At 53.5% G+C, this 20992-nt stretch overlaps 3 protein-coding genes across 5 annotated transcripts in view; 2 read left to right on the plus strand and 1 right to left on the minus strand.

Moving 5' to 3' along the window:
- The window catches only part of QRICH1 (glutamine rich 1), a 40221-nt gene extending 31965 nt beyond the window's left edge, over window positions 1-8256 (plus strand). For both annotated transcript variants that reach the window (XM_007533570.3, XM_007533569.3), the window contains 5 exons: window positions 1401-1515; window positions 3934-4042; window positions 4381-4532; window positions 5222-5312; window positions 7334-8256. In XM_007533570.3, the coding sequence (XP_007533632.2) occupies window positions 1401-1515; window positions 3934-4042; window positions 4381-4532; window positions 5222-5312; window positions 7334-7526 (660 nt within the window). In that variant the 3' untranslated portion in view covers window positions 7527-8256. The remainder of the gene's footprint in view (window positions 1-1400; window positions 1516-3933; window positions 4043-4380; window positions 4533-5221; window positions 5313-7333) is intronic.
- A 269-nt stretch (window positions 8257-8525) lies between these two features.
- IMPDH2 (inosine monophosphate dehydrogenase 2) lies at window positions 8526-13598 on the plus strand. 2 transcript variants are annotated; one of them, XM_060204669.1, is made up of 15 exons: window positions 8526-8692; window positions 9068-9116; window positions 9305-9406; window positions 9514-9588; window positions 10142-10348; window positions 10470-10557; window positions 10946-11145; window positions 11223-11313; window positions 11399-11494; window positions 11700-11771; window positions 12367-12510; window positions 12588-12732; window positions 12839-12982; window positions 13055-13138; window positions 13516-13598. In XM_060204669.1, exons 1-15 carry the CDS (start codon window positions 8595-8597, stop codon window positions 13535-13537), a joined length of 1617 nt encoding a protein of 538 aa, XP_060060652.1. In that variant the 5' UTR covers window positions 8526-8594; the 3' UTR covers window positions 13538-13598. The 2 variants fall into 2 exon arrangements, with proteins under 2 accessions (XP_060060652.1, XP_007533633.1); XM_007533571.3 differs by lacking the exon at window positions 11700-11771 and having other exon boundaries at window positions 8527-8692.
- Window positions 13599-13818: 220 nt separating this feature from the next.
- NDUFAF3 (NADH:ubiquinone oxidoreductase complex assembly factor 3) lies at window positions 13819-14905 on the minus strand. Its single transcript, XM_060204670.1, has 5 exons — window positions 14678-14905; window positions 14401-14593; window positions 14243-14309; window positions 14069-14169; window positions 13819-13978 (listed from the first exon to the last, which is right to left on the minus strand). Exons 1-5 carry the CDS (start codon window positions 14749-14751, stop codon window positions 13859-13861), a joined length of 555 nt encoding a protein of 184 aa, XP_060060653.1. The 5' UTR covers window positions 14752-14905; the 3' UTR covers window positions 13819-13858.
- Window positions 14906-20992: the final 6087 nt, after the last annotated feature.

A 20992-nucleotide genomic window follows, 5' to 3' on the forward strand; every position in this document is an offset into this window, starting at 1 on the left:
TCAACTGTAGACTGAAGGTTCCTAGGTAATGCTTCAAAGCCATTTGTTATATTGATAGGGGGGAAAAAGGTCCATTAGTGGGCCTGCTTTTCTGCTGCTGCTTTTTTTTAAAAGAAACTTTTTCCCCTTTTGTTGCCCTCGTTGTTATTATTGTTGTTGTTACTGCTGTCATCGTTGTTGGATAGGACAGAGAGAAATCGAGAAGGGGGAAAGACAGACACCTGCAGACCTGCCTCACTGCCTGTGAAGCAACCCCCCCTACAGGTGGGGCACCAGCGTCTCAAACTGATACAAAAAAAATACAAAATTTTTTTTTGCCCGTTTCTTTCTTTCTTTTTTAAAACAAAACACTTTTTAAATTAACTTCCTCATTAATTAATCTTCCTCTGGGAGAGAACCAGAGGGATTGAATTTGGGACCTCATGCTTACAGATCAAATCCTCTGCCCACTGTACCACCTCCTGTGCCGCACACAAAGCATTTTTAATCTCAAAATGTTGTAAAATGAGCATGTTTTTTGCATAAACCAGTTCATCCAAAACAAAGCTTCACATTTACATAAGCTTGTCCTCCTCACTGAGTAACATAAAGTCACTATTTGCTGGAGCCTTGTTAAAATGGATGATGAAATATAACAAAGAAATTGACTTTTTTTTTTTTTTTTTTTTTACCAGAGCACTGCTGAGCTCTGACTTATGGTGGTGCAGGGGATTGAACCTGGGACTATGGAGCCTCAGGCAGTCTCTTTGCAGAACCATTATGCTAGCTACCCCTACCCGGGAAATTCACACTAAACTGACAGTTGAGGAGAGCAGTGGTGGGTCTCTTGAAGTGGAGTGTTCTTGAAGTGGAGTGTTGTAAGAGAATTTGTTGGTTGATATTCTCCCCTTCACCTGGGCGGAGAATACCTGCTTTTCCTTTGGTCCTTCTTGTCTAGTCACCCAAAGTATGGAGTGATTGCTTTCCTTCTGGCTCATACATCTCTTCCCAGTAACGGAAGATAGGTGATCATCGCCGCCATTCACTGACAAAGGAGACTGAGTCCCAAAAGTTTAAAGAAAACAAGCAAATTATTTACATTATACCATAGCTAATAAGACACTGGCACCAGAGTCTGCATGTTCCTTTTTGCTTTGTCAAGGTGCGGTGACTGTCACACAGTTTACCCTGTTAATCAGTTCAGATGATACAAAGTGTGGTGTGTGAGGCAAGGAGGTGGTTTAGCAGAACATAGGCTTAGCCTCCGAGAGTGTGCTGCGGGAGCGTTCCCTGCTGGGCGGTTTGACTTGGCTTGGATTTGCCGTGGGAGACTCGAGGCGCTAACAGGCAGACAGGCTTGCTCCTCTGGAAGTCATTTCCGGCAGACCACCAGCAACTTTGACCGATTGTTTTTCTTTCAGTATCTTTTTGAGAATGGGCGGGTTGATGACATATTCTCCGACCTTTATTATGTCCGATTCACGGAGTGGCTACATGAAGTTCTAAAGGATGTTCAACCCCGAGTCACTCCACTTGGTAAGAATCTTCCTGGTCTCTGAATGTCTTTGTCACACCTGGGTCTGAACATGGACGACTCCTTGGGGGGTCCTGGTAGTGGTGCACCTAGTACACCAGTAGAGCTCTCACGTGGCCGTGCAAAGCCCTGCCTGCAGGAGAAAGCTGCACAAGCAGTGGCACAGTGCTACAGGAGTCTCTCTCTCTCTGCTTCTCTCTGGATCTCTGAAAAAAACTGGGGGTGGTGGATGGATTTGATTTGTTATGCAGGCACCAAGCTCCAGCAATAGCCTTGGTGACCAAAAATAAGAGAAGAAAATGAACAACTCCTTGTGTAAGTTGTCTGTGACAGTGTGTGAGTGAGGAGGTTATGAGTCGTAGGCACTAGCATGAAACTCTCCTGCTTAGCCTGATACGGAGCGAACACACTCGCCACACATAGCACCCAGATGGTTCTAGCCTGACAAGGACTTGGCAACAATAATAACTACAACAATAAAACAATAAGGGCAACAAAAGGGAATAAATAAATAAATATTGAGAAAAAAAAAAAAGAATGTGGGGTTGTCTCCCCGCCCCAGCCCTTGCCCCGCACATTGTTTTCTATTAAAAGTTGTGCGGGGGTGGGGGGCACAGACAGTGGTGTATCTGGTTGTGTTACTATACACAAGGACCCAGGTTCAAACCCCTGGTCCCCACCTGCCTGGGAAGGCTGCAGTATTGGCAAAGCCGTACTGCAGACGTCTCTCTGTTTTTTGTCTCTCCTTCTCCATCCCTTTCCCTCTCAGTTTCTCTCTGTCTTCTTAAGTAAAGTTTTAAAAGTTTTTTTTTTTTTTTTTTTTAAGTTTAAAGTAGAGCAGGCAGAAGGTAGTGTGGTAGATAGATAAAATGCTAGACTCGGGGGTCGGGCAGTGGTGCAGTGGGTTAAGCGCATGTGGCATAGTGCGCAAGGACCGGCATAAGGACCCCGGTTCGAGCCCCCAGCTCCCCACCTGCAGGGGAGTCGCTTCACAGGCGGTGAAGCGGGTCTGCCGGTGTCTGTCTTCCCCTCCCCCTCTCTGTCTTCCCCTCCTCTCTCCATTTCTTTCTGTCCTATCCAACAAGGACGACATCAACAACAACAACAATAATAACTGCAACAATAAAACAAGGGCAACGAGGAACTAAATAAAAATAATTAAAATTTAAAAAATAAGAAAGAAAGAAAAGAACTGTGATGTCAGATAATGCCAGCAGCCAAAGGGGTCAAATGGCCTGACATCCTGTCCTGAGCTCGGAGAAGCACTGGGGATACACCGGTACAGCCAGACTTCGCCCAGCTTCTGCCACGTGATCACATCCATCCTGGGGGTGGCACTGCATCTTCAGTGTTCACAGTGTGTGCACACCTTGGAGTGCATGCAATCTGGAACTTGTCTTGTGGGTAGCTGAAATAGAAATACGAGCAAAATGACAGCACAGAGAAATAGCTCAGCCTGCACCGTGGGAGTCCCAGCTAGCCTGTCAGCTGGGATTTCTTAGCTCTCTTATGTTCTTTGGCTCCGTAGCAGTTGTAGGCATGGTTTGAAGAGCTGCAGATGGTGCTGGCTAGAGGAGCCCTACTTTTTATTACGGCAGCTTGATATTTTTGAAACATGGTGAACATGATCAGAATATGGAGACTGGTCTTCGTGTGTGTGTGTGTGTGTGTGTGTGTGTGTGTGTGTGTACACAAATACATTTTTAGAGCTGTTTAAACAACTGAAGCCCAGCGTCAGAATTTAATGATCTTATAAATCTGAGACAAAAAATTAAAGAAGCCACACAAGAAAACTTAAACTGAAAGCTTAAGCGTCCCAGGGAATTCTGTCTACTCTGGGAAGGCTTCTCCTCTGGCTGCAGTCGCACTCCTGGTCCAGGGTGGTGGACAGCATCCTAGCAGAAAGGACTTTCATGCCTGAAACTCCCAAGATCCCAGGTTCAATCCCTGGAAGCCACCATAAACCAGAACTGAGCATTAAAAACATAAGACCAGGGGTCGGGTGGTGGCGCAGTGGGTTAAGCGCACGTGGCGCAAAGCACAAGGACTGGCGTTAAGGATCCCGATTCGAGCCCCCGGCTCCCCACCTGCAAGGGAGTCGCTTCACAGGCGGTGAAGCAGGTCTGCAGGTGTCTGCCGTTCTCTCCCCTTCTCTGTCTTCTCCTCCTCTCTCATCAACATCAACAATGGCAGTAATAATAACCACAATGAGGCTACAACAAAAAGGGGGGGAAATGGCCTCCAGGAGCGGTGAATTCATGGTGCAGGCACCGATCCCAGCAATAATCCTGGAAGGAAAAAAAAAACAAACATAAGACCATTTGTATTCCTGTGTGGGCCTTATGTTCCCTCACACCGCTCCTCCTGGGTCTTAGAGGAGCTTCTTGCCATCCTCTGGTAGCAGTCTCTGTGCCTCCTAGGTTATGTCCTGCCCAGCCACGTGACCGAGGAGATGCTCTGGGAGTGCAAGCAGCTTGGAGCTCACTCCCCTTCCACTCTGCTGACCACCCTCATGTTCTTTAACACCAAGTAAGTGCTCTAGAGCTTCGTGTTGAGCCATTGCAGGCATTTGCCCAGTGAATAGGGTAGAAATGCAATTAGACTTCTAATTTTTTGACACATACTTTAGAGCCTTTGGGCTACCGAAATTCCTCAGCCCCACTTGGCTGCATTTTGCATGATGGCCAGTGAGGCAGAGACCCTTGGCAGACCTGTGCCATCAGTCTTGACGTGGCTTCCCCACCGACCAGTGTGTCTACGTGTGGGTCTGCCCAGATGCTGGGAGTGTGGGGTGCGGCCTCTCCCGAGCACTGGGTAAGTTGTGGTCCTGGCACCCTCCCCCCTGCCTCACTTCCATTCCGGTGCAGGTACTTTCTGTTGAAGACAGTGGACCAGCACATGAAGCTGGCCTTCTCCAAGGTCTTGCGTCAGACCAAGAAGAACCCCTCTAATCCCAAGGATAAAAGCACGAGTATTCGGTACCTGAAGGCGCTTGGGATACATCAGACTGGCCAGAAAGGTAGGGAAGGAGACAGAAACTAGAAACAGGTGCTGCTTGTCCTGCCCTGCTCTTGTACCTGTGACTGTAAAGGTGGGATTTTACTGCATTGGAATTGTCTATTCCCTTCTCCCTACCCCGAATCTTCAGACTCTTCTAGAAGCATACATGCACCAGGAAATTCTTTTCCCCGGGAGTCGAGCAGTAGCACAGCGGGTTAAGCGCACGTGTCGCGAAGCGCAAGGACCAGTGTAGGGATCCCGGTTTGAATTCCCCGGCTCCCCACCTGCAGGGGGGTTGCTTCACAGGCAGTGAAGCAGGTCTGCAGGTGTCTGTCTTGCTCCCCCCCCCCCCGTTTCCCCTCCTCTCTCGATTTCTCTCTGTCCTATACAATGACAGCAACCACCACAACAACAATAATAATGACCACAACAATGATAAAACAACAAAGGCAACCAAAGGGGGGGGGGGGAAATGGTCTCCAGGAGCAGTGGATTCGTGGTGCAGGCAGCGAGCCCCAGCAATAACCCTGGAGGCCAAAAAAAAAAGAAAAAGAGGAAAGTCTTTTCCCTGTCATAGTCACTGCCCATACCTCACACTCTTGACCCCCGATATTTTCTGTCTGGGGGGCCTGGTAGCCCATGGTTCCCGATCTGGGCCCATGTTAAAGCAGTCTGATGCCATGTCTGTGGTTGGTATGTGCTTTATAGTTACAGATGACATGTATGCAGAACAGACGGAAAATCCAGAGAATCCACTAAGATGTCCCATCAAGCTGTATGACTTCTACCTCTTTAAATGGTGAGAAGATTGATGACGGGGGACTGTGGGTGTGGGTGTGTTTACTGTGTACAGAGGCATTCTGTTTTTCCAGGCTTGTGAAAACACTTTCAGAAAGCACGAGGTCCTGAGTTCAATTCCCGGCAGCATGTACAAGAATTGTGCTGAGTTCTGCCTCCTCTTACCCCGTTAATTTTTTTCTTTCTTTCTTTTTTTTTCTTTTTTCTTTTCTTTTTTTTTTTTTTTTTTTTTGAGAAAATAAATATAGGGGCCAGGTGGTGGCACACCTGGTTGAGTACACATGTTGCAATGCTCAAGGACCTGGGTTCGAGCCCCCGGTCCCCACCTACAGGGGGCAAGTTTTGCAAGTCGTGAAGCAGTGTTTCAGGTGTCTGTCTCTTTCCCTCTGTCTCTTGCTTCCCTCTCAACTTCTGGCTGTCTCTATCCAATAAATAAATAAAGATATTAAAAAATAAAAGAAAAAACTAAAAATAGCAGTAACCTAGCGGGTCGGGTGGTAGCGCAGCGGGTTAAGCGCAGGTGGTGCAAAGCACAAGGACCGGAGGAAGGATCCTGGTTCGAGCCCCCAGCTCTCCACCTGCAGGGGAGTCACTTTACAAGTGGTGAAGCAGGTCTGCAGGTGTCTTTCTCTTCCCCTGTCTTCCCCTCCTCTCTCCATTTCTCTCTGTCCCATCCAAACACAGCATCAATAACAACAATAATAACTACAACAATAAAAAATAACAAGGGCAACAAAAGGGAATAAAATATTAAAAAATTGTTGTAGTTACTATTGTTGTCATCGTCGTTGGCTAGGACAGAGAGAGGAGAGGAAGACATAGAGGGGAAGAGAAAGACAGACACCTGCAGACCTGCTTCACCGCTTGTGAAGCGACTCCCCTGCAGGTGGGGAGCCAGGAGCTTGAACCGGAATCCTTACGCCGGTCCTTGCGTTTTGTGCCACCTGTGCTTAATCCGATGTGTTACCCCCCAACTCCCCCGTGGTTTCCTTTTACTTTACAGAGATCTTATATCAAGTCTTGCTCTTAATCTGGCTCTCTAGTCATACGGTGGCTTCTCCACTCAAATAGGTCATGGTTTCCCTGCACAGAATTGGAGGTAGTCCTTCTTGATGGTGTAATTGGTTCCAGATGGGATATGGCTACTGTTAAGTAAACGTGCCCTGGCAGCCTTAGTGGAATCACCGCTGGCAGCTTGTGAAATAGAAGCCAAAGGAAAGGCCTCAGGGCTGCCTTGCTGGTCACATTTCTCCATCGTCTGTAATGTAAAGACTACTTTGTCAGGGGAACATTTCCAATCCTCCACCTGTCTAACTGTTGACTTCTTTTTTGTTCCCTTTTTACCTAATTGGTGCTTAGCTCTGGCTTATGGTGGTGTGGGGGTATTGAACCTGGAGTTACTTTGGAGCCGCAGGCATCTTTGCATCACCATTATGTTGTTTTCCTTGCCCCAGGAGTGTAACTTCCTAACTGCTGTTTTGTCTCACCCTTCTTTTCTGCACTCTGTAAGGTACATAATAGTGACTCTTACTCATTTTGCTGACAGCATTTTGTGGCCTGGCACACAGTAGCCTTAACTGCTAGAGGATAGCATGTGATAAGTAATTATGTGCAGCAGCACCAGATAGGTGTGTTGAAAGGCTTAGTACAGATACGGAAGCAAATATAGCTGAGCTGTCAGGTAGAACTTAGAACTTAGCAATGGCTTGGAGAGAATGGGAGATCACAGACTCGGAGGTCTCCTTTTTGATAGTGTAATTGGTTTCAGATGAGCTTAAGTAGACGTGCCCTGGCAGCCTTAGTGGAATCACAGCTGGCAGCTTGTGAAGTAGAGGCCAAAGGGTAGCATTTGCAGTAGCCTAAAGGAAGTCCTCACGACTGAGTATTGACTGCATGGAATTCAGTCACTGCTCCGTGCCTTCAGGAGCTGTCACCTTCCTAGTCCCTGTCTGGGAGGCTGGCAATGGGAGAATTGAGATTATGGTGGTTCTAGTGTGTCATATTTACCAACATACTCTTCAGTCCCCAGAGTGTGAAAGGCCGGAATGACACCTTTTACCTGACTCCTGAGCCAGTCGTGGCCCCCAACAGCCCAATCTGGTACTCGGTCCAGCCTATCAGCAGAGAACAGATGGGACAGATGCTGACTCGAATCCTGGTGATAAGAGAAATTCAGGAGGCCATCGCAGTAGCCAGTGCAAGCACCATGCACTGAGATATCTCCTTCAGCCATGCTGCAAAGGATACCATCCAGGAAAAACACGGACAGACTTTCACATTAAGAAGAGGCCTCCATATTTTCTTTTCTTTTTTTTTATCGGTGTAGTTATGAAGCCTTTCTGGCTGCTTCTGTTAAAAGTGTAAAAGGAAACTCTGCCTCCCTGTGCATCTTTATAAACCTGCTTTGGCAGACTCCTCAGCCCATAGGGGCTCTGGGTTTCCTGAGAGCCAGATACCCTAGGAAGTGGCTGGCTGATCTTTCGTTTGTCTGGGGCCTAAGGAAAGGGTTTGGATTGTTCAAGAGGAATATGGCCCCCCTCCCTTCCTCCAGAAGATGGACTCGATGATGGATGGGTCCTCCAGGGCATCTTCTCTGCCGGCTCCTGCTGCGTCTAGCAAACTTTGTTGCGACGGGAGAGCCACTGTCTTCGAGCTCAAACAGCGTCGTAAAGGAAAGAAAATGAGGGGAACGTCAATTATGATTTATTAAAGACAGTTTCTATTACAACTTCCTTTAATGACAAATGACATTTTAGATGTTAAAGTAAAAACTTTACCATGCCTTTTTTTTTTTTGGCCTAACATTGAGGCCTTAAACCTGAGGCCCCTGCGCCTGATGGGATTCTTGTAACATACACTTGTGTATCATATAAAGATACCACTGTTTCTCTTCTGTATTCTTAATCTAGTTGTTTATTAAGAATGACAAGCACGTCTTTTCAACATGCTAGTGAGCAATGCCTCTTTATTTGGGAGAAGGCTGGCGGGACGTTATAAGCAGAGCAAACCTCTTAGTTAAATAGACTAAAGACCTGGGGGAGGGGCAGCAGTCCAAAAGCCTCAAAGCTGCAGGCTGCGTTTCTAGAGCTTGTGCGCTTGCGCGCTCACTTCCCAGTTCCGCCCCGTAGGCACGCTGCTCCGCCCACGCGCTCTGCGTTCTGACGTCAGTGGCGCGCCGGCGCGGTGACGATATCCCGGAGCTTATATTGGCGCGGCCCGTAAGGCAGAGGCCTCTGCGGGCGGCGCGGTCCTCGGAGACACGCGGCTAGTTTCCGCGCTCGCCATGGCCGATTACCTGATAAGCGGCGGCACGTCCTACGTGCCAGATGACGGCCTAACTGCACAGCAGCTGTTCAACTGCGGGGACGGTCTCACCTACAAGTGCGGTCTTACTGGGTTCAGATGGGGCGGCTCGCTGGGCTGGCGGGGCTCCCATGGAGTCGGTTCGAACACGGGCAGGAGAGACGAATGCAAGAGATTCCTGACCCTTCTCCGGGGTGTCCTGGTTTAAACTGGAGGCGGGTGGAGGAGGCATCGACAATTCCTGGGATTTAGGACTAAAAGCTCCATTCTCCCGGCAAACTGAGTCGCAGGCTGCCAGGGGCTCTGATGACAGCTAGGTGGCAGAAAAGGCCTCGTTTCCATATCCACCTTGTTCTGCACCTTGCCCGATGCATTACCAGACCATCCGTGGAGATGAGTCTCCGGTTCCGGTTGTCTTAAGCTTACCTCTCCATTCGCTCTCCTCCCCCATAGTGACTTTCTCATTCTGCCGGGGTACATAGACTTCACTGCAGACCAGGTGGTGAGTATGGGGCCAGGGCTCGGGTCCCGAGCATCAAGGGGGTGGGGGATGGGGTGTTGCTATCGTCAGAGTTACCTCACCTGGCATTGGGTTTGGGGCTAGATTTCTGTGCCTTCGCTGGCATAAACCTTTTGCGGGGTATCTGGCACCGCCTTGAGATAAATCATTCACTGGCCTTGTTTCCTTAGGATCTGACTTCTGCTCTGACCAAAAAGATCACTCTGAAGACTCCGTTGGTTTCCTCACCCATGGACACAGTCACGGAGGCAGGGATGGCCATAGCGATGGCGGTGAGCCTCCTGGAGCGTGAGGGCAGGAGCAGGGGTCCCCTCGCTTCCCAAAGGCACACAGTTATGCCTCCCTTACTGTCCCTTTCTGTCCTCCGTTTATCCTGCAGCTTACAGGTGGTATCGGCTTCATCCACCACAACTGTACACCCGAATTCCAGGCCAATGAAGTTCGGAAAGTGAAGGTCAGAAGGGCAAGAATCAAGGCCAGGAGTTCCTAGGAAAAAATGGCATTGGGTGGGAGTGGGGCTAGTCTTTCGTTGGCACCGTTTACTCTGCTGTGAAGTTTAATTCTTTTTTTTTTTTTTAATTTTTTTTTATTTATTCCCTTTTGTTGCCCTTGTTCTATTGTTGTAGTTATTATTGTTGTCGTTGTTGGATAGGACAGAGAGAAATGGAGAGAGGAGGAGAGAAAGACAGACAACTGCAGACCTGCTTCACCGCCTGTGAAGCGACTCCCCTGCAGGCGGGGAGCCAGGGTTCGAACCGGGATCCTTGTGCTTTGCGCCACCTGCGCTTAACCCGCTGCGCTACAGCCCGACTCCCGTGAAGTTTAATTCTTAAGAGCCTGAGACCCTTAGTGGAACAGCGGTAGAAGAGCACAAGCCCTGGGTTTCAGTTGTTGGTGTGAGACGGACGGTCCTGTTACTGCCACTGGGGGAGTTGGCACAGACGGAAACTTCAGACCAAGAACCCTCATTACAGTGGCTCAGAGATGGTCTTTCTTATTCTTTCCAGAAATACGAACAGGGGTTCATCACAGACCCTGTGGTCCTCAGTCCCAGGGATCGAGTGCGGGACGTATTTGAGGCCAAAGCCCGGCATGGCTTCTGTGGTATTCCCATCACTGACACCGGCCGGATGGGGAGCCGTCTGGTGGGCATCATCTCCTCAAGGGACATTGATTTTCTCAAAGAGGAGGAACACGATCGTTTGCTGGAAGAGGTGGGTGTCAGTGGCAGGGCAAAGCCAAGCTCACTCAACCCAGGGGAAAAGGTGGTCCTTGGGAACTCTTGATCTAACTGGCCCCTGATTAATTAGCCCTCTTGACTCTTCTCCTTTCTAGATCATGACAAAGAGAGAAGACTTGGTGGTGGCTCCTGCAGGTGTCACACTGAAAGAAGCCAACGAAATCCTACAGCGCAGCAAGAAGGGTGTGTTGTCTTTCCTATTTTTATTCGCTAGGACAGAGATAGGGGCAAGGAGAAAGACGCCTGCAAACCTGCTTCACCACTCGGGAAGCAGCCCCCCTGTAGGTCTTGAATGGGCTTGAACCCAGGTGCTCAAGCGTGGCAATGAGTGTGCTCAGCTGGGCCCAACACCGCCCGGCCCCCTCCTTAGTGTACTGCTCTGCCTTGTGACTGACACCCAGGTTTGAGCATTCTGACTGCATTGGAACAAGCTGTGGGCTCTAAAAACCAGAGGTGGGGAGGGGAATTCATCCCAAAGCACTTAAACCCCAGCAATAAAAAGAGGGTGAGCTCCCACAGGTGGGATAGATCAGGCAGGTCCTGATTCCCTCCCTGCCTGCTCTTCCCTCAGGCAAGTTGCCCATCGTGAACGAAGATGGCGAGTTAGTGGCCATCATTGCCCGGACGGACCTGAAGAAGAACAGGGATTACCCGCTGGCTTCTAAAGACGCCAAGAAGCAGCTGCTGTGCGGAGCAGCAATCGGTACTCACGAGGATGACAAGTATCGGTTGGACTTGCTAGCCCAGGCTGGTGTAGACGTAGTGGTTCTGGTGAGCTGCCCTAGAGGGTAGGGTAGTGGGGGTGACTGGCAGGCCACAGTCTCACCAGAACTTCCTCCCTGCCCCAGGACTCCTCCCAGGGAAATTCCATTTTCCAGATCAACATGATCAAGTACATCAAAGAGAAATACCCCAGCCTCCAGGTCATCGGAGGCAACGGTGAGGCATAAAGGATGCAGGGTGAGGGTGGGATAGCGCGGCCCCTCGGAGCCTGCGTGTGACCTTTCCCCACTTCTCGGTGCAGTGGTCACAGCTGCTCAGGCCAAGAACCTCATCGACGCCGGTGTGGATGCCTTGCGAGTGGGCATGGGCAGCGGTTCCATTTGCATCACCCAGGAAGGTAAGAGCCTTTGTTGGGGCCTTTACCCCCACATGGCCAGAACCACACCGAGTCTTCCACGGGGGCATCCCCGTGCCCCCCTTAGATGGGGACAGGCCAGAAGCACTACAAGTTCTCATTTCTCACCTGCCACACCCCTGCCTAGCCTGGCCTCCTGCTCCTGCTCTGCGCCCTCTCTAAACTCTGGTCTGTTTGTTTTATTTAGCGGCTCCCAAGATCCCTCCAGACATAAAGTCCCACAGCCCCAAATGCCCGTCCACTGTCACGGGCTGCTATAGTAAGTCTGGCCCGGCTCACTGGCCCGGCCCAGCTGCCCACTGCCCGGCTGCTTGGTTGACTGTAGCTGTAGCTCCCGGGGTTTGTGGTGCTCATGGGTGGGCAGGGCAAAGCGAAGGACAGACCATGGTTTGGGGGGCAGCTCAACAGTTCCCCCCTCTTCCGGGGCGCTTATAGGACAGGACCTCCTTCCCCAGGTAGGCTCGGCTCTGCCCACATCCGCACAGAGGCACAGCTGAGAAACCACTTTGGAACCACTCCTCCTCCCACATAACCGCTGCTCTCATCTTGCTTAGCTGCCCACCATGCCAGGAGGAAGGGACTTGTGGGTACTAACTGCACGGTGACGCGCTCCACCTGGTCCCGGCTGGGCAGTGCTTCCCCAGCTGCTGACTGCATGTGCCTGCGGCTGCTCTGGGCCATACACACATGCACGCGCACACGCAGGCGTTGAGTGGCGGCCGTCACTGCTCCTTACCGGTCAAGACAGATGGGACAGATGGGGCAGCAGCCATCCTAGACAACCTTCTCAGCAAGGCTGCAGTCCTGGTGTTCTGGCCTGGCCCCGACCATCTGTGCCTCCACTTTCTCCACAGTGCTGGCCTGTGGGCGGCCCCAAGCAACAGCTGTTTACAAGGTGTCAGAATACGCACGGCGCTTTGGTGTCCCCGTCATTGCTGATGGAGGGATCCAAAACGTGGGCCACATCGCCAAAGCCCTGGCCCTTGGGGCCTCCACAGGTGAGACCCGCCACCCTGGGGGGGGGGGGACTCCTTGCCCAGTGTGCCAGGCTCTAACCCCAAGATTCTACCCGTAGTGATGATGGGCTCTCTCCTGGCCGCCACTACAGAGGCGCCTGGGGAGTACTTCTTCTCGGATGGGATTCGGCTAAAGAAGTACCGGGGGATGGGCTCTCTGGATGCCATGGACAAGCACCTCAGCAGCCAAAACCGCTACTTCAGGTGGGACGGGAAGGCAGGGGCAGATACACCAAGCCAACCCCGTGCCGACAGCCTCACCTGTGTTCTAAAGTCCTTCCTTCCCCCGTGCCTTTACCTCTCCCTGCAGTGAAGCAGACAAAATCAAAGTGGCTCAGGGAGTGTCTGGGGCTGTGCAGGACAAAGGGTCTATCCACAAGTTCGTTCCCTATCTGATCGCTGGCATCCAGCACTCCTGCCAGGACATTGGTGCCAAGAGTTTGACGCAAGTTCGGTAAGCTCAGGGAGCTGGGGCATGAGTAGACGGGACCAGTTAGCGATATCTGACATCTACCCTTCTCTTCAGAGCCATGATGTATTCTGGGGAGCTCAAGTTTGAGAAAAGAACATCCTCAGCTCAGGTGGAAGGTGGTGTCCACGGCCTCCATTCGTAAGTAACCAAACCCCCCCCCTTTTTTTTTTTTTTTTTTGCCTTCAGGGTTACTGCTGGGGCTCAGTGCCTGCACCATGAATCCACTGCTCCTGGGGGCCGTTTTTTTCCCCCTTTTGTCGCCCTGTTGTGGTTATTATTGTTGATGTCGTTTGTTGTTGGATAGGACAGAGAAATGGAGAGAGGAGGGGAAGACAGAGAGGGAGAGGAAGACAAGATACCGGTAGACCTGCTTCACCGCCTGTGAAGTGACTCCCCTGCAGATGGGGAGCGGGCGGGATCCTTGGCTCTGCGCCATCCCGCGCCCAGCCCCCCTCCCCCAACCAACCCTCCTGGGGTGTCTGCCCACACTTCATAACTCACTCTCCTGCCTACAGGTATGAGAAGCGGCTTTTCTGAGGAGATGCAGCACACACACGACCATCCCCCCTCCGTTTTTCAATAAAAGTTTTAAAAAAGACGACTACATTTATTTTCTCCTCAGTGGGGCTGGGCACACACACCTGCGTGCACCGGGATGGGGTAGCAGCCCTGCATTCAAAAAGCCGCCTCCTGGGACAGCACACAAGCGCATCTTGGCTCCCAGGGGGTCAGTCTCACCCATGAAAACCGGAATATTCCGTGGGCAGGACGACAGAAGGGTCCCTGGGGCTCTCAGTGGCGAGGGGGACGGGTGTTTCGGCGCCGTCGGCATCCGGCCCGGCCCCCCTGGGTCGGCGGTCACTCCGCAGGAGGCTGGGCCTGGGGGACGAGCGCCCGGCCTCCGGGCGGCGGGATGAGCGCCGCTCCCGCCACGCGGCCTTCGTGGCACAGGAAGTTGAAGGTGGCGCAGGCGTTGGGCTGCGAAGGGCAGAGCGGGGCGGCCAGCGCGGTGAGGAGAGCCCGCCCGCCCGCCCCGGCCGGCCCGCCCGCCCGCCCGCCCGGACTTACGGTGTCCTGCACCTCCACGGCGATGCCCCTCTGCCGCATGGCTCGGAGCACCTGGGGCTGCAGCCGCTCACACCGGTCCCCGGTGCCCAGCACCACGATCTCTAGGAAGCAAGGGGCTCGCCGTGAGCGCCGGGGAGGTGCTGGCAGTCGGGGCCCCCGCGCCGCCTCTCATACCTATTCGGGGCTCCAGCATCCAGAAGAGGGAGAAACTCTCCTCGGTGATGTCCCGGTGGGAGCCCACCTGTGGGGACAGGCCGAGTGAGCGCGCGCGGCAGAGCCCGCAGCTCGTGCCCGCAGCTCCCGAGACGCCACACGCCGCGGGGCCTCCTCACGTTCCACTGCACCGCGGAGCCGGGGAGCAGCGCGCAGGGCCCGAGCACGCGGTTCCCGTTGACCACGAAGCCGCGGCTGCTGTAGCTGTCGATGAACATGGAGTGCGGGGCCTCGCGGTGCAGCACGGAGACGCGCGTCCGCTGGTACAGCTCGTCGTCCGCCGGCGTCAGGCGGTGGCCCCGCCGCGGGGTCCTGCGGGGAGGCAGCGAGTCGCGGTCGGGGGGCGCGGAGGGAGGGAGGGAGGGACGTGGCCGGGGGCGGCCGGGCGGCACTCACAGCAGCTCGGCGGGCGGACGGAGCAGCTCGGGGCGCAGCCGGCCCACGGCGCGGAGCAGACGGGCGGCCGCCATGCTGGGAGTGCGGGACCGCGGGCCGGCGCGGGGTCACAGGGGGCGCGGCCACAGCGCCGCCTGGCGGCTCGGGGGACGCCGCGCAGCTCCACCCGGCCGGAGCCGGAGCCGGAGCCGACTGCCGCGCGAAGGCGCCGCCCCTCCCCCGAGCGGCTGCGGTGTCTGCACCTGCCGCCCGCCCCGCCCCCGGGCCCCCACACCGCCCTGGGGAGCCGGACACCTGTCGGGCCCCCAGCGGCAGCCCGGGCCTGCGGCTCCCAGCCGCCCCTCAGGCGCGGGGGCCGGGCGGGGCGCACCTGGCCGCAGCCCGCGCACCTGGCGAGGGCGTGGCGCCCGTCTCCAGGCCTCTAATCTCGGCCTTTGGGGCGTTAGGTTCCCGGGGCGGGGCGGGGCGGGGCGGGCGGCTCGGGTTCACCCCGTTCGCGGCGCCTCCCCAACCGTCACCCGCGCGACCGTTGGCGTCGCCGCGGCGCGGCGCGGCGCGGGGGGCGTGGCCGCGCGCGGATTGGCCTGTCAGGAGCGCCGGGGGGGCGGGGGCGCGCGCGGATTGGCCTGTCAGGAGCGCCGAGGGGCGTGGCCGCGCGCGGATTGGCCTGTCAGGGCGGCGGGGGGCGGGGCCGCCCGGCTTCACCTTAAAATGGCCTCGGGACTGCGGCGGGAGGCAGCGGAAGGGGACGCCGCGGCTGGGCAATGGCGCTTCCTGCTCTACCGAGCGGGCCGAACCGGACCGGACCGCGCAGCGGCCGAAGCAGCGGCCCGCCCTCCCCGCCGCCCGGCCCACGGCCTCGCACTTGCGTGGCGGCTGGGGAGCGCCTAGGCGTCGACCGCCCTCTGGGCCGGAGGGTCCGGCGGACCGTCGCAGCGGGTCCTCGGGGTCCCGCCGCCGCTGCCCTGTGAGCCTCGGGCCCCGGCGGCGTCACTGGACAAAGGGCCCGGCGGCCAGCGTGTCCCGGGGCTGAGCGATCCCCCGCGCCCGCCGCCGTCGCGGGACCCACAGGACTGAGCCCGCCCCGCGGAGCGAATCGGCACCGGCACCCGCCTCCGGGGAGGGCTCGTCCGGGGCCAGGTGAGCGCCGCGTCCCCGCTGCCTCGTCCCGGCTCCGCCTGGGACCGGCTCGGGCTCCAGGGCGAGGGACGCCCCCTCGGCGGGACAGCGGGCAACGGAATCCCAAAAGCAGCTGTTGTCTCCAGAGCATTCCAGCTGCGCTTGGATTTCGTTCCCCGCTCTCCTGCCCGAGCAGCGCCCCCGCCGCCGCCGCCGCGCCGCGCCGCGCCGCGCCGCGCCGAGGGCCCCTCCCGAGCGACCCGGAGAGGCGGTGGAATGACACGATCACTCCCGCTGAGCGGCCCGCACACGCCGTCGGGAATGTCGTGTCCGCCCGGCGCTCTTTCCGCTGCCCGCGCTCTGCCGGGAGAGCGGGCCTGGCGACACGGCCCATCCGAGGCCCCACGGACGCAGGTTCGAGCCCGTCCCCCCCACCCCCCCCCACCCCACCCCCCGCACTGGAGGAAATGTCAGCGGGGAGCGCACGTGGCGCGGGGCGTGAGGATCCCGGTTCGAGCCCCCGGCTCCCCACCCGCAGGGCGGTGGCTTCACCCGCGGTGGTGAAGCAGGTGTCTGCCTCTCCCTCTCTTTTCCCCCTCCCCTCTCCACTTCTCTCTGTCTTAGCCAGAAAAACCGAAAATAGTGCCAGGAGCAGTGGCTGCTTAACGCAGGCAGCAGGCTCCCGCGGTAACCCTGGAGGCACTTCTGCCTCCAAGAAATGTCGGTGGAGTGGAGTGGTGTGGTGTGCGCTGTTTGTCACACACCCCTGTCTGTCTGTCTTTCTCCCTTTTTTTTTTTTTTTTTTCAATTTTAATGAATTAGTGGTGGGGTAGATAGCATAATTGTTATGCAAAGGGACTCTCATGCCTGAGGCTCTGAAGTCCAAGGTTCAATCCCCAACACCACCAAAAGCCAGCGCTGAGCAGTGCTCTGGTTAAAAAAAGAAAATTAGTGGCCTGGGTGGTCCAGGAAGTGGTCCAGTGGATCAGGCATTGAACTTGCCGGCAGGAGCTCCCAGTTCAGTCCCCCTCCCCGACCGCACACGTACCAGTGATATCTAGTTCTTCCTCCTCCTCCTGTCTTTCCCGTAGATAAGTAAATAATCTTTAAAAGGGGGGGACACACCTGGTTGAGCACGCCTGTTACAATACACAAGGACCGGGGTTCGAGCCCCCAGTCCCCACCTGCACAGGGAAAACTCAGACTGTTGAAGAGGTCAGGTGGTGGCACACTTAGTTAAGCACACAGATTACAGTGCCTAAGGACCTGGGTTCAAGCCCCCAGTCTCCACCTGCAGGGAGGAAGCTTCACAAGTGGTGAAGCAGGTGTCTGTCTCTCTCTCTCCCTCTCCATTTTCCTCCCTCTCAATTTCTGGCTGTCTCTATCCAATAAAGATAAACAATTTTTTAAAAAGAGGGAGTTGGGCGGTAGAGCAGTGGCTTAAGTGCACATGGCACAAAGTGCAAGGATCCTGGTTCGAGCCCCCGGCTCCCCACCTGCAGAGGAGTCTTTTCACAGGCGGTGAAGCAGGTCTGCAGGTGTCTGTCTTTCTCTCCCCCTCTCTGTCTTCCCCTCCTCTCTCCATGTCTCTCTGTCCTATCCAACAACAACAACAATAATAACCACAACAATGGTAAAAACAACCAGGGTAACAAAAGGAAAAAAATGGCCTCCAGGAGCAGGGGATTGGTGGTGCAGGCACCGAGCCCGGACAATAACCGTGGAGGCAAAAAAATAAATAAGAGTGGCCTGGGAAGTGGTGTGGTAGATAAGGTATTAGAGTCACAAGCATGAGGCCTTCAGTTTAATTCCCAGTGTAACATGCCAGAGTAGTGCTCTAATTCTCTTCTTTATAGATCTTTTAAAAGAGGAGTGAGGAAAAAGGTATATAGGTTACATTGAATTGAAAATAGTTGGAAATGTTTGTGAGGCTGAAGAGCTTTGTTGAAACGCTAGAAGAGTGGGATATTCCAGCTGGGTCTTTTCCTTGCTGGGTCTTAGCACAGTCACAGTGTTTAGTTGACCCCTTGGTGGCTCCTTGCGCAAACCAGGAAGCCAGGGGATCCACGCTGAATACACCTGGTTAAAGGGGAAGCCTTCAAAGCTGGTACATGCAGGGAACCATCGTGAGTTTAATTCCTCAAGAACCAGGAGGATAAAACAGACAGTTAAGGCCGGGGGCCATTATACTCTCTCCCCCTGCCCTGTTCTCATTCCTAAGAAAGAAATCTTTGGACCACTTAAATAGCTCATGAGAACCAGATTTGAACCTGGCCCTCACTATACTGAAGGGGAAAGGTTGGTGCTGTGGTCTCTTTCACTCTTTCTCTGCTTGTCTTTATTTGAAAAATAGGTTGAGGGAGAAAGCACAGTGGTTATGCAAAAAGCCTTTTGTGTCTGAGGCACCACAGAGTCCCAGGTTCAATCCCCAGCACCACCATAAGCCAGAGCTGAGCAGTGTGCTCTGGTGGGGAAAAAAAAAAAAAAAAGGAAGGAAAACTTTAGGGGCTGGGTGGTAGTACACCTGGTTGAGTGCACATATTACAATGCACAAAGACCCAGGTTCAAGCCCCCACCTGCAGGGGGAAAGCTTCAAGCGTGGTGAAGCAAGGGGCCGGTCTGTGGCATAGGTTAAGTGCATATAGTATGAATTACAAGGACCCGAGTATGGATCCTGGTTCAAGCCCTTAGCTCCCCACCTGCTTGTGGGGGGGGGGTGCTTCACAAGCAGTGAAGCAGGACTGCAGGTGTCTGTCTCTCTTCCCTTCTCTATCTCTCCCTCTTCTCAATTTCTCTGTGCCCAACCCCCCCCCCCCTTTTTTTTAACCAGCTCAGCTCTGGCTTGTGGTGGAGCTGGGTATTGAACCTGGGACCTTTAGTGCCTCAGGAATGAGTCTTTGAGCAATAGCCACTGTGCTATCTTACCAGCCCAAGTAAAATAGAATTTTTTAAATATATTTTATTTATTTTCCTTTTTTGTTGCATTTGTTTTTATCATTGTTGTGGTTATTGTTGTCATTGTTGCCGGATAGGACACACACGGAGAGAAATGGAGAGAGGAGGGGAAGACGGGGAGAGAAAGACACCTGCAGACCTGCTTCACCACTTGTGAAACAACGCCCGTAAAACACTAACTGGCCACCTAGGTTCTCCTCTACCACTGTGCACAGGAACTGAAAGCCCCCTCCCCCAGGAAAATAGACAGGGTGGGGGAGGAAAGCTCTGGTGCTCCACTGCTCTAGGATGGTTTTTTTCAGATACTGAGAGTGAAAAAGGCCACAGTACAGAGGCTTCTTCCATCGTGGCTAAGACCAGGCCTGAACCCGGGCCTCACACGCAGTAAAGCAGAGGGGATATCCACCCCCACCCCCACCTTTTTTTTTTTCCTTTCCCTTTCCACCAGAGTTATTGTTGGGGCTTGGTGCCAGCACTACAAATCCACCACTCCTGGGGGCCGAGTTTTCCCCTTTCTATTTGGGTAGAACAGAGAAATTGAGAGAGGGAAGGGAAGTAGAGAGGGAGAAAGACACCTACAGACCTGCTTCACCACTCATGAGGCACCCTCCCTGCAGGTGGGGAGCGAGGGCTTGAACTCAGATCCTCGTACTTGGTGATAAGTCCACTTAACTGGGTGCACCACCGCCACCCACTCACACTTTTTTTTTTAATGGCATCTCGGGCATAGTTCATGTGGTCGAGTGGTGAGGACACGGGTCCCAGCCTCAAACAACATGCAGGAACGTTCCTTCGGGGAAGCTTCACAAGTGGTGCCCCCTCTCTGAAAGAAAAACCTGCACTAGGGTCAGTGGAATCATTCAAGTGCAAAGCCGCAGGGAAGGCCCCAGAGCAAAAGAGAACAGAAAGCACCTCAAAGGAGGCGATGCTTGCAAATGACCTGAAACCGCAGAAAACACCAAAATTAACCGGCCACTTATTTTATGAGACACCGGACACCGCAGTGGCGTGTGTGTGTGCCGGCGTTCAGACCTGTGTGTGTATGCCCACACTTTACCCACTGAACTACTCCCCAGTCACTACACTTTTTGTTTAACTTTCAATTTTACTATGTTCACCAGACGACTGCTGAGCTCTAGCTTATAGTGATGTGGGGAATTGAACCTGAGGACTTCAGAACCTCAGGCAAGGCGTAAGACTACTTGCATAAGCGTTACACTATCTTCCCTGCCCATTCTTTTTTGTTCTTAAAGATTTTTGAGGGGCCAGGTGGTGGCGCACCTGGTTGAGCGCACGTTACAGTGCACAAGGACCCAGGTTCGAGGCCCTGGTCCCCACCTGCAGGGGGAAAGCTTTGCAAGTGGTGAAGCAGGACTGCAGGTGTCTCTGTCTCTCTCCCTCTATCTCCCCCTAGCCTCTCAATTTCTGACGGTCTCTATCCAATAAATAAAGATAATAAAAAATTTTTTTTAAAAAAAAAAAAGATTTTTGGGTAGTCCTGGAGGAACCGCAGTGGATAAAGCACTGGACTCTCAAACATGAGGTCCTGAGTTCGATCCCCGGCAGCACATGTACCAGAGTGATGTCGAGTTCTTTCTCTCTCTTCCTATCCCTCTCACTGATAAATATTTTTAAATATACTTTTAAAAAATAACCTCACTTTTAATAGAAACTTGCATTTAAAAAAATGTTAATGAGGGGCTGGGGAAACCATAGTGATGTGCTCTGTTGTTTCGGTGTCTTTCTCTTTGGATGTCTCAATATAAAATACATGACATACTTAATACATACTAAACAGTTGAGAGAAAACCAGAGCACCACTCTGGCGAATGTGATGCTGAGCTCTGACTGGGACCTCCTGCTCGTAAGTCTAATGTACAGGCCGCTGTAAATCCATATAGACACTGGCATGATAGAGACAACACGCATAATCTCCAGCTCGGCTCAGCTCGAGTGTGGGGGTGCTGGGAACTGAACCTGGCACCCAGAGCCTCCGGTCTGAAAGTCTTTTGCATAACCACTACGCTATCTCTGATCTGAAGGTTTATTTTTATCGTTAGTTTCTGAGAGTGAAAGAGAACACAGCACCGAAGCCACCTCCTCCAGTGCACTGCAGACTTGAACTTGGGTTTTGCACATGGCAAAGCAGCGCACTAACCAAGTGAGCTATCTCAGTACCCTAGATTTTTTTTTTTTTTTTTTTTTTGCTTTTTTGCCAGAGCACTGCTCAGCTCTGGTGTA

Source organism: Erinaceus europaeus, chromosome 12, assembly GCF_950295315.1.
Source record: "Erinaceus europaeus chromosome 12, mEriEur2.1, whole genome shotgun sequence".
Lineage (NCBI taxonomy): Eukaryota > Metazoa > Chordata > Mammalia > Eulipotyphla > Erinaceidae > Erinaceus > Erinaceus europaeus.